The sequence below is a fragment of the Panicum hallii genome, chromosome 7 (assembly GCF_002211085.1).
Source record: "Panicum hallii strain FIL2 chromosome 7, PHallii_v3.1, whole genome shotgun sequence".
In the NCBI taxonomy this organism is placed as follows: domain Eukaryota; kingdom Viridiplantae; phylum Streptophyta; class Magnoliopsida; order Poales; family Poaceae; genus Panicum; species Panicum hallii.
The window spans coordinates 38,114,651-38,127,315 of NC_038048.1; the positions used below are offsets into that span (position 1 = coordinate 38,114,651).

Sequence of the window (12,665 nt, forward strand, 5' to 3'; positions counted from 1 at the left end):
AGATATGGCCAACTGGTACCGTGTGAACTCATTCAGCTTTGTATTTCTCTGCAATCCCCTGGCAAGAAAATTCCCTTCCTACCTTTTAGTGAAGTGCACATGGTTGGTATTCCGTATTCCCCAGTACAGTCATCTTTAGGAAACCTCTTCAGCCTCGGTGCAATGAGGTAGCAGGTAAATGTTCTTTATTACATACTCAGCACCTTACTACATGGCAACCATATAATATGCTGTGAGCATTACAATGCTGTTCATATCTATCAAGCTTGAAGCTTTATTCGGCCTTATCGGTAGCTGCAGCAAACAGCAAGACGTTATTCTAAGGCAACAGCCATGCGGTGCCGACAGAGCACGCAGCGCATACTACACTCAAAGTTTGCAGGGCGACGCACCTCCGGGATGGTACACCACGATGAGGTTGTACGCGTCCAGCGTCAGGAAGTCGTCGAGCTCCGGCGCCGTGCACTGCCGGCTGAAGATCCTCCCGGCCTCCGCGTACCTCCCCTGCCGGAACCGCTTGGGCCCCACCTCGGCCTGGATCCTGGCCATCTCCTCCTCCATGACGCGCGCGAGCAGCTCCGGCGTGGCGCGCACCTCGACGCCGCCGGCGTCCAGCGCCGCGCCGTGCCGCAGCCACTGCCAGTTCTGGACGCGGCTGATCTCCGCGGTGGCCGCGTCCTCCATCAGGTTGTAGAGCGGCACGGAGCCGGAGCCGGCCAGCCACGCCGCGAGGTACTGCACGCCCACGCGTGCGTTGAGACGCAGGCCGTCCACCGTGCGCGCGCCCCGCGGCGGCTGGATGAGGTCCTCCGCCGTGACGGCCTCCTGCCCCGCGGTTGCGTCGTCGCCGATCTGGTTCGGCCTCCCGCCGAGGTGGCCCTCGAAGACCTCCCGGATCGCCGGGATGAGCCCCGGGTGCGCCGCCCACGTGCCGTCGTGCCCCGCGCGCGCCTCCCGCAGCTTGTCCTTGCGCACCAGCTCCAGCGCCGCCTCGTTCGCCGCCGCGTCGTCCTTGATCGGGATCTGAGCCGCCTACAGTTTCGTCGTTGCACACACGGTGTCAGACAGTCAGTCACCATGATGAGCTTTACACTGCAGGTGGCGTATGAAACTGCTGCGAGCTTGTTACCATGCCACCCATGGCGTGGACGCCGCGGCGGTGGCAGGTGCGGATGAGGAGGTGGGAGTAGGAGCGCATGAAGTGCTGGCCCATGCCGACGAGGGCGCGGTCGGGGAGGAGGCGGTCCGGGTGGGCGCGGAACGTCTTGACGTAGCTGAAGATGTAGTCCCAGCGGCCGCAGTTGAGCCCCACCGAGTGGTCGCGCAGCTCGTACAGGATCTCGTCCATCTGGAACACCGCCGGCAGCGTCTCCACCAGCACCGTCGCCCGTATGCTTCCCCTCTCGATCCCGGCCGTCTGCTCCGCCCTCTCGAACACGCCGTTCCATACCCTTGCCTCCCTGCAGATGAGCACGTGCTGTTGTTGTTACAAAAGACCACGCGTGCGATCGATGAGTTGTCAGTCAGTTGTCACGTACCGGGAGTGCTCCATCTTGGGGAGGTAGAAGAAGGGCCCGAGCCCGGCGCCCTGGCCGGCGCGGAAGGCGGCGTGGTTGTGGAAGAAGTAGAGGCCGAAGTCGACCAGGCAGCCGATGGCCGGCTCGCCGTCGATGAGGATGTGCGCCTCCGGGAGGTGCCAGCCGCGGGGCCGGACGAAGAGCTTGGCGGTCTGGTCGTTGAGCCTGTAGTCCCGGCCGCTCGCCGCGTCGCGGAAGGTGATGGTGCCGGCCACGGCGTCGCGCAGGTTCACCTGCCCGTTCATCAGGTTCTCCCACGTCGGCGACAGCGCGTCCTCGAAGTCAGCCTACCACACGTTCGATCTGGTCGTCTTAGAGAAACATCGGAGTACGCTTCATCCATTCGGACGTACACCGGCGGCTTTGTTGCAGGCAGAAATGCTTACCATGAAGACCTTGGCGCCGGAGTTGAGCGCGTTGATGACCATCTTCCGGGGTTCGGCGGGGCCCGTGATCTCCACGGTGCGGTCCGCGACGGCCGGCGGCACGGGCGCGCACCTCCATTCCCCCTCCCGGACGAACCTCGTGGCCGGGTCGAACCGCGGAGGCTCGCCGGCGTCGTACCGCCGCTGCGCCTCCCGCCGCCGCTCCATGGCGTGCCGGACGGCGCCGCGGAACTCGCGCTGCAGGCCCGCCACGAACGCCAGCGCGCCGCGGGTCAGGACTGGCGCGAACGCCGGGTCGTACCGGCCCCGGACGTCCACGCCCTCCGGCGTGTCGTAGCATGGCGCCGCCGCCGCCGCGGTGCTCGCAGTCGCAGCCATCGAGGATTCGAGACGTCGGTCGTGAGCGGAGCACTGAGCCTGAGCGGTTGTGGGAGTGGGTAGAGTGTGCAGCTCGAGCTCGCGCGTTTTTCTTTGGTGTCCAGGGTCGAGCCAATATATACGTGCAGTGTTCCATCTGATCAGGCGACCTTCTATCTTAGCATGGTGACAGTGGCAGCCAGCGCTCGCGCAGTCATGCCCATCCCGGCCTCACCCACCGTCCGGCGCCCCGGCGGCTCGTGCCAGTGCCACCAGATCCGAAGTGCCGAAGAGGCTGACATCACGCGTGACAGAGCTCGGCGATACGGCCGAATTATACAACAGATAATAGTGAGGCGTTCAGTGAAGAGTGACGAAGCGTCCATTCAGGAAAAGAAAAGGGCAGAGAGAGAAAACAAACAAACAGACGAGGCATGGGAGCCGAGACGCGGTGGTTACGATAAAGGCAAGTTGCCTTGCGCTGCATCAGCGTACGTGTGCGCGGGGACGGGACAAAGCATGCGTAGCGTAGCTTGTCGCTCCGGCGCACCGCGAGCAGGAGTGTTGGCTCAACTTCTAACAGCCGCGTTGGCCCCTTCCGCTCCTGTTCTTATCCGATCCGTCTGCGTGCACCGGATGGGCGTTGCTTGCTGCCGCTGGAGAGCCGTGGCCGCTCGGTATGGCTGGGACGAGAGCCTCGCCTAACGCGCGCGGCGGCAAGCGTATCCGGCCATCCGGGGACCGGGGCGCTCCGGGCCTTTGATGGACGAAATTTTGTCACGAGTGCCGATCGGACGGCGGCGGGGGGAGTGGGACGGGCGGGCCGACGGCGATCGCCGGGGCGGTCGCCAGTAGCGATGCCGACGGTGGACGCACGCTTAGCGAGGTTACCAACTGGGCCGGCGCATTCTGGGCCTTGGTAGCCTATTAAGTAGCTAGGACCTGTCTAGTTCGTTGCGTTTAAACTCAAAAAACTTTTTTTAAAAAAATCTTGCCAATTTAAAGTACTAAATGAAGTCTATTTATAAAACTTTTTACACAGATGGGTTGTAAATCCCGAGACGAATCTAATGATGCTAATTAATCCATAATTAAGCAATAATTAGCGGATGGTTACTGTAGCATCACTGTTGCAAAATATGGATTAAGTAGGTTCATTAGATTCGTCTCGCAATTTACAGCTCATCCATGCAAAAAGTTTTGTAAATAGACTTCATTTAGTACTTTAAATTAGTAAGATTTCTTCAAAAATTTTGCGTTTACAGTTTTTTTACGTTTACGGCGTGAGAACTAAAGAGCGCCTTAACGCTTTCAAGCCTTAGCCCAGGAACCCTTGTCAGGGGAGGGGGAGGGAGGGAGCTGTCAGGATTCATGAGCAGAAGTGACCGACACTGATTTTATCAGACCTCTCATTTGCCGGGCGACTGGATTCCAACAGCTCGCCTCGCTAAAAAAATGTATTACTACTAATTTACTGGTACCTTGAATTATTGATTCTCAAACTAGGGGGTTTATTAGACCCTGACAAGTCCGATACCGAAAATTGTACTTCAAGCTTGGTGCTGTCTCGGGCTCTCGGTGCTTTGTATGACTTTACCTTATAAAAAAAAGCGAGAGGGGTGCTTTAAAATAGATGTCACCAACTCGGAAGGAGAGACTGATAGTGCTTTAAAAAAATCTATATGGATTGGTCCTATTTGGTACAGTTGAAACTTGTTCAGAAGTCAGCCGGTGGCTAGCTGGCCAGAGAAGCAGCTGGTTAAAGAAGCAGCTGGTCACAGGCTCTGTTTGGCACAGCTGAAACTTGTTCATAAATTATTAACAATTAATATATCATACAATTAATCATAAATTACTCTTAAATAAGATAATGATACAATTAATTATACAATTAAGAGGCAGAGGCCGGCGCAGGGCGCGGGGGGCGGGGAGCGGAGGCAGGCGCCGGCGCGGGGGGCGGAGGCCCAGGCCGGCGCGGGGGGCCGGAGGCGGAGGCCGGCGCGGGGGGCGGGGGCGGAGGCCGAGGAGTGCGCGGGGGGCGGGGGTCGGTGTGACGCCCTGAAAATTCACTAAATTAAATCACGCGCCAGAGTAATTCGTGTTCGACGTCAAAACCCTAACCCCTAACCGGATCGCTGTCCCGCCCCGCACCGCTCGGTGGCTTGCCACTCACGCGTGACCGTCTGCCGTGATTAGCGCCGACGCCACTCCCTTTCTTTTCTCTCTCTCCTCGCGCGAATACCGCGCGCGTGGCCAACCGGCCGCGGCCGCCGCCGCGATTGGCGCCGACGCGTTTTCCCCTCCCCTCGCTGTTCTCCTCGCGCAGTGTGCGTGCGTCGCGCGCACGAATCCCGCCGGCACGCGTCGTTCCTTCTCTTCGTTTTCCTTTCCCATTTCCTTTTCTCTTTTTTCTTTTCCATTTTCCCTTCTCTCTTCCTTTTTTCCTTTTTCTTCTTTTCCCCCTCCTTCTTTTCCTTCCTTTCCTCCCCTTCTCCCTGTTCCTTCCCCCTTCCCCCTGCTCCCGAGCACCGCACGGCCGTGCGCCGGCCCTGTGCGCCGCGCACGCGCCCTGCCCGGCCCTGCGACGCGCGCGTCCACCCGTGCCCACGTGCGCGCCCGCGCATGCACCGCGTGCTGTGCCGACCGCCGCGCCGCCCGTCACTTGCATGCGCACGGCCAACCCGCGACGCCGCACCGCCTGCTGCTGCCGCGTCCCGCCCCGCCGCGCCGCCCGTTGCTAACCGCGCCGCCCGCCGCTGCCACACCCCGCCATCGCCCTGTGCTTGCACCGCACGCCGCGTCACGACGCGAGCGAACGGACAGATGCCATTAATGGCGCTCCGCGTCGCTCGTCGGCCTTCATCTACCCCCGGCTTCCCCACCGCCTCCTCCCGGCTATAAAGCGGCCCTTCGCGCAGCTCACCTCCCCCACAACCTTCCACCGCCACCCAGCCCTCGCCTCCCCAAGTCCAGCGCCGCCGCCGCGCATTGCTCTGCCGCCACCCGCCGGCCCCCGTCGCCACGACCCCACGCGCCACCCCGGCCCGAGGTGAGGTCGGGGATCGAACCCCCTTCTCTCCCTCTCCGTTTTGCCCCCATCCCCGACCGCCACCGTGCCCCGAGCCGCCGGAATCGGCCGGGCGCGGGCGCCCCACCTCCCCTCCTCTGTTCTGTGCGGGGGAGAGGAGGAAGAAGGGGCGTTTTTGCCCATAGCCCCCCCTTTTTCTGTATTTCCCAAAAGGAACCCCCCCTTAATTACTTCTTTTGCTAAATAGACCTTACTCTTTTTAATATTTCAAACTAAGCCCTCCATTACGTAAACCCAATTATACTCGACACCCTTTAGCGTACCCTGAATATTTATAGGGTTCGCAAATAAGCCCCTACCTTCTTTAGATAATTATGAATAGGCCCCTGGACCCCCGTTTAAGCCCTAAAACCCTCTTTAGCGCGTCATTTTATGCGCGAAACGACCTCCGATTGACCCGAAACTTTACCACGCTCTTTCTAGTATAGTTCTAACCACGCCATTAAGAAACCACCCGAAAATATTACCCCTACTTCCGTAACTAAATTATTTCCGATTCAAGCTCAACGATAAAAGCTTTTAGTTCTCTCGCTTGATTGCATGTCTGTTTGTTTGCGTCGTAGGACACGGAGTGAACGAAGAAGTTCCCGACTGCGACCAAGCAACCGAGGACCAGTTCTGCGACCCCGAACCCGAGGGACAGTACTTCGATCAGGACCTTTCGCAAGGACTTGACGATAGCAAGTTCAATCCCGCCCTTTGATGCATGTTTCTGTCCTAGTTTTTATGAACACAACCCAGTGACCTGTTTTATAAAATTGCATGGTTTTGCTTGCTGAAAACATGGTAGGATAGCCACCCTTATTTGTGATAACCATACCTTGACCACCTAGTTTTATAAAGAAATGTGTGCGTGTGGGAAGGGATAAAATGTGGTTTTGAAAGACGAGTCAGACGGGATGGATGGCATTTCTGTGTGAATTGCCGTTGGTGTGCTCGTACCTGTGTGGTTGAGCGTGGAAGGGAGATATCCATCTTGTCACCCCTAAGGACCGAGTTGATGTGTCATCTCACCTAGCTTCCTGTCGTGCAAACCACTTGACCGTTGTATGGGCAACGGCTTAGCCTAACCCCACTAGTTAGTCTGATAGCCACCAGGAGAGCTGGGAGCAACGGGTGATCAAGGAGACGGGATAAGCTCTGTGTGACTTACGCCCCGGTTAAACCTCGGTGTTAGGTCGAATGACCCCTTGATAGATCCCGTGGTGGCTAGCCAGGTCTAGCTAAGGTGGGTAAGGGCTTTGATGGGATCTGCACCGGCACTAAGGTGTTCGTGTTGTGGTACCCCACCTGTGGGTAAAGTTGCACACCTCTGCAGAGTTAAAATCTATTCGAATAGCCGCGCCCACGGTATTGGGCAAGTTACGGTGTGGTCACATAACTAGTATTTCTCTCTGGAACGGTTGGGCTGGCATGAGTTGTTTGGAAAGTATCCGACAGTTGAGTCGTGTGAGCTACGACGGACGGGGAGTCCGGTAGCGGTTTAAAACTTGGATCCTGGGTGGATCAATAGCACGTACTCCTTGGCACTTGAAAACTTGTTTTGAAAACGTTTTAAACAAACTTTTGCATAAAACCGAGTTTTTCCGCAAACGAACCATAACCTCATCCTTGGATTATCCTGTGCATTTGATTCTGTTATACCCCCTCCGCGGGTGTGATTGGACTTGCTGAGTACGTTCGTACTCACCCCATTCTTACTTCTACAGTGGAAGATCCCGACTACATTTCCGAAGATGTCGAGTAGGGTTCCGTCCTGCACCCAGTCTTACCTGTGGGCGAGGTCGCCGTTGGAACTCCGCATGGCGCAAGACTCTGATGATCCTCTTTTCGTAGCTAGTGTAGTAGTGTGGGTTTTGGTTGTAATCCTCGCGATAGTGGCGCTTCACTGCCCATTACCGCGTAGAGTTGTACGGTGATGTACCATCTGATGTAATAAAAGTGTTATCAGCCTCCTGGGACTGATAAATCAACACTTTTAAGTCTTTCCTGATGGGGGGACGCTTCAGGTGGTATCAGAGCCGTAGGCTGGCCGTAGGACGCAACCCTAGAAACGAGACCCTTTTTCGGACCCTAGGACTTGCTCTAACTCAGCTCTTTTTTTTTCACGAACACTTACCACTGGTTCTTGCCTTGTTCCAGATGGCTGGCAATGGATGGGTTAACGGAATCTGCCACGCAGAGCCCGGCCTTCCCAAGTTACTATTGCTCAGCCTGGAACGCGTTGGGATTATGGAACCACCGGAGTATGCCTACCGTGAATACGTTGCTGGAGGCACCCTTCGGTGCGACATGATGGTTTTTGTGGAGAGAAGCACCCGCTACCCTGATGTGGACCCTTGGTTCGTCTCCACCGCTGGCTTCCGCTTCCCTGACACCTACCGCAAGGCCGCTCGTAAAGCCCTGCGACGGCTGCGTGTGCTCTACAGGCACCACCTTCAGCGGTCTCCTATGGGATTTTTCCCACCCGCTGAGGGAAGAGGACGCAATTGGATTACCCGGATGAGGGGACTTGGACGAGAAGAAGAAGACCTAGAGGATACGGTCTCCCACCTATCCATCTACCTTACTGGCTTGGATGCACTCTACCGCGAACAGGCGGCACAACTGAAGCAGCTAATCCATGGAATTGAAAAGATAACCCAGGAGCTGGAGGAACAACGGACAAGAGCCGCAAGCGCCGAGTATTCCTTAGCCGCCCTCCAAGCCCAGATGCAAGAATACGAGAACCACAACGGAATGGGTGGATGGATAGAGGAAGAAGAAGAAGAAGAACCCATGGAAACCCATTGGGATAAGGGCACTCAGACCGAAAATGAGATGGATCGGTTCCTTCCAATAAAGAAGCGCCCTATCAGGACCGAGGAAGAATCCCCGTAATAGGATTAGCACTCCAAGCTAGAACCCGACCCTAATAACCCCGTGCCCATGAAAACTGTATCCCCGTGTTGCAATAATAAATGCTATCCACTCCCTTTTGTGTTTGTGCTAGACTGTTTACCCTGTTCATGTTTCAGATGGCTGAGGAAGGATGGACCCAGGGCGATTGCCAAGCTGCACCTGGCTTTCCCGGCCTCTTAATCAACACCCTGAAAGACCTTGGCGTTACAGAACGCCCGAGGTACTACAGCCGAGAGTACGAGCACCATGGTACCCTCCGCTGCAGGGTGATCCTGGTCATCGCCAGGAGCAACCGCTACCCCGACATCCAGCCATGGCGAGTGACTGCCACCGGGTTTAGACACCAGGACACCTACCCCTTGGCCATCAGAAAAGCACTCTGTTATTTGTGCCGGATTTTTGAAGAACATCTCGCCCCCACGCCAGCGAAGTTCTTCCCGCCGGCCATCAGGACCCCAGTCTGGGAAGCATGCATGAGAAACCTGGAACGACGTCGCCACGAAGAAGGCCCCCTGTACCAGGTGGCCACTTACCTAGCCGCCCTGGACCAACTCTTTGATGAGCAAGCCAACCTCCTAAGGGAGCAGACCCATCGAGCCGAGCAAGCGGAGCTCGCAGTGAGATTACAGCAGATCCGAGCTGCCCACGCCGAGGCAAGAGCCGCAGCCGCGGTCAGTAGCGAAGCCGTCGCCCAAGAGAGCCTCAGGCAAGCCCGAGACCGGCGCATGCAAGATTGGACCCGGAGTGGAACGCCAGTCCCGGCGATTGGGGAAGACCATGTTTTACTCGGGACACCCGTCATAGGATGGGGACCGCTCTTTGGGAACACGCACGCTCCACCCGAGAACCCTGAAAGTTCCGCTGCCGCCGTCGAAGGAGATGCTGCAACGCAACCCTTGACCAATGGAAATCCAGAGGACGGAGAGCAAGGATCACTCACGCTTCCCGCCCCAGAAGGAGGCCCGCCCCACGAGTAAAATAATCGACGCCACCCTAGCAATATGTCCCCAGCCGCTTTTGTCGTGCCCGACCCTGGACGAGTAGTACGAGACCTGGTCTTACCCCCAAGCTGTGCCCCTTGCAGTAATGGAGTTGTTTGTGCTTGTTGTTTGTGATGTTCTGTGCTGGTTTGTTGTGTGCTGCTTGTTATATAACTACCGGCAGAAGGTAGATTCTGCCTTATATACGAATTAAACAACTTAAACATCACATAATGGTAACCCCACTCTACCCAATCAACAGATGGCTCCCCGAAGCGTCGCAAGGGCCTCCCGTAGCCGGAACCCTGCAGCCACTGGTGCCGAACCGCAGCCTGTTGGACAAAATCTTCAGGGAGAACAGGAAGTAAGCCAGAACCGAGGAGAAAATCAAGGAGGAGAGCAACTACCACCACCCCCACCCCTCGGAGACCTGGCACAAATAATCCACAACCAGACCCTCATACTGGAAACTCTGGCCAACGCCCTTGTTAACCGGCAACCACGAGGGCAGAACATGAACGACAAGCTGACAGCCTTTCTGAGGACCAAGCCACCCACCTTTGCCGGATCCTGCAACCCGTTGGATGCAGACGACTGGTTACGAGTGATCCAAAGGAAGCTCGAACCATTTGAATGCCTGGACCGAGACAAACTCCTTCTGGCGGCCCACCAACTCACCGGAACCGCATTAGCTTGGTGGGAGAATTACTGTGCTGCAGCCAAGGATGCCTCTACCATCACCTGGGGAGAATTCGTGAGGGAGTTCCGCCGCTACCACATCCCTTCGGCCACCATGAAGCGCAAGGCGGATGAATTCCGCGCACTACAGCAAGGAAGCATGACGGTGGAAGAGTACACCCACCGGTTCATTGAGTTGGCCCGATATGCACCAGAGGAAGTGAACGACAACGACAAGAAACAAGACATGTTCAAGAAGGGGCTAAGCCCAGAACTCCGGACCCTGCTTACCCCTCAGATCTACCCTGACTTCAATACACTGATGAACAAAGCCATCCTTACGGAGAGGGCCAAAGCCGAAGAGAGAAAGGATAATAAACGCAAATTCCTGGAAAGTAAGGCCCGCCAACAGGACCGCTTCCAAAAGCCGAGGAACTCCAACTACACTGCACCAAGATCTCAGGCCCCAATGCAGTATAGGACTCAGTCCCAAGTGACAGGGTCACGGGCCCCTGAAGCACAGCCTAAGAGTCAGAATACCATGAGGGCCCCGCAGAGCAACACAAGCCTGGTCGCCTCCGACAACAACAATGTTAGGGCCTGTTTCAACTGCCGTGAGACAGGGCATTTCATCGCCAATTGCCCTTATGCCAAAAACAGGCCGGCTATATCGGCCTTCTCCAACTCGGTGAATGGACCCAGACCAGCCCTGACCGGCGCCAACCGAGTGCCCATCCGCAACAATGACAACGGTCAGCAGACGAAGCAGTCCCAGCAATCATTTGGACGAGCCCGCGTCAATCACATCGACGCGCAGGAAGCTCAAGAAGCTCAGGGCGTAGTGCTCGGTGAGTACCTAGTCAACTCAGCTCTGGCAACAGTACTATTTGATTCTGGAGCATCGCACTCGTTCATATCCTCAAGCTTTGTGGAAAAACACAAAATACCTACAGTACTACTAAATACACCCCTATTAACCCGGACGCCTGGAGGCGACATTAATTGTCAGTTAGGTTGCCCACGGGTAAGGATCAATTTAAGTGGGGTAGACTTTCTAGCAGATTTGGTAGTACTTAAGTCTGGGGGAATTGACGTGATCCTTGGAATGGACTGGTTAAGCCGACACAATGGTCTCATAGGCTGTACCGACAAAGTGGTACACCTAACAAACCCCGAATGAGTCCAAGTGATCTGCCATACCCGGGATAGTAAGTTCGACCCAATGGTGTTTAGCGTGGAAGCCAAGCCCTTAGAAGGAGTCCCGGTAGTAAGCGAATACCCAGATGTGTTCCCCGAAGAGCTTCCCGGTTTGCCGCCGGACAGGGATATAGAGTTCGTCATAGACCTTATCCCCGGAACCTCTCCGATAGCCAAGAGACCCTATAGGATGGCAGCCTCTGAGTTGACAGAATTAAAGAAGCAACTAGAAGAACTGCAACGAATTGGCTTCATTAGACCAAGCTCGTCGCCGTGGGGAGCCCCAGTGCTGTTTGTCAAGAAGAAAGATGGGAGTATGAGGTTGTGTGTAGATTACCGAGCACTGAACGAGGTTACCATTAAGAATAAGTACCCCCTCCCCAGGATTGATGACCTGTTCGATCAGCTAAAAGGAGCCAAGTACTTTTCCAAGATCGACCTAAGGTCGGGATATTTCCAGCTCAAAATTAGAGAAAGTGACATCCCTAAGACAGCTTTTGTCACCCGCTACGGGCAGTTTGAGTTCACCGTAATGTCCTTCGGACTAACCAATGCCCCTGCCTATTTTATGAACCTCATGAATAAGATATTCATGGACGAGCTAGATAAGTTTGTCGTAGTCTTTATCGACGACATACTTATCTACTCCAAGAGTGTTCAGGAACATGAGCAACATCTGCGGGTAGTGCTGAAAAAGCTAAGGATACATAAGCTATATGCCAAATTTAGCAAGTGTGAATTCTGGCTGGAGAAAGTAGCTTTCCTTGGTCACATTCTGACTGCGGAAGGCGTAGCAGTGGACCCAGAGAAGGTCGAAGGCGTATCCAATTGGCAGCAACCGACTAACGTTAGTGAAGTCAGAAGTTTTCTAGAATTAGCCGGGTACTATCGAAGATTTATTGACGGATTCTCTAAGATAGCCCGACCCATGACGGAACTTCTTAAGAAGGAGAAAAAGTTCGCTTGGACGGAATCCTGTGAGAGAAGTTTTCAAGAACTGAAGCAAAGGTTGACAACCGCCCCAGTGCTGACCCCGCCGGACATTCATCGAGACTTTGTCATTTATTGTGACGCATCCCGACAAGGATTAGGATGTGTACTGATGCAAGACGGGAAAGTCGTTGCATATGCTTCCCGCCAACTCAGGACTCATGAGCAGAATTATCCGACTCATGATTTGGAATTGGCAGCCGTGGTGCACGTCCTTAAGATTTGGAGACACTACCTAATTGGAAATAAGTGCGAGGTTTACACCGACCACAAGAGTCTGAAGTATATCTTCACCCAGCCGGATTTAAACCTAAGGCAAAGAAGATGGTTAGAGTTGGTCAAGAACTACAACCTGAAAATTCATTATCACCCTGGGAAGGCAAACGTGGTAGCCGATGCCTTAAGTCGGAAATCCTATGGGCCCAAGGATGACCATCTGCGCGAGGAAATGGCACGGTTAAATGTGCACATTGTTCCTCGAGGTTCCAGTCATGTGCTGAACGTCCGATCA

At 55.4% G+C, this 12,665-nt stretch overlaps 1 protein-coding gene across 2 annotated transcripts; it reads right to left on the reverse strand.

Annotated features, from left to right (window-relative positions):
- Positions 1 to 23: 23 nt before the first annotated feature.
- On the reverse strand, positions 24 to 2,463 carry LOC112899326 (malate synthase, glyoxysomal). 2 transcript variants are annotated; one of them, XM_025967758.1, is made up of 5 exons: positions 1,964 to 2,463; positions 1,539 to 1,864; positions 1,130 to 1,460; positions 393 to 1,032; positions 101 to 294 (listed from the first exon to the last, which is right to left on the reverse strand). In XM_025967758.1, exons 1-5 carry the CDS (start codon positions 2,339 to 2,341, stop codon positions 275 to 277), a joined length of 1,695 nt encoding a protein of 564 aa, XP_025823543.1. In that variant the 5' UTR covers positions 2,342 to 2,463; the 3' UTR covers positions 101 to 274. The 2 variants fall into 2 exon arrangements, with proteins under 2 accessions (XP_025823542.1, XP_025823543.1); XM_025967757.1 differs by having other exon boundaries at positions 24 to 1,032; positions 1,964 to 2,457.
- Between the last annotated feature and the right edge of the window lie 10,202 nt (positions 2,464 to 12,665).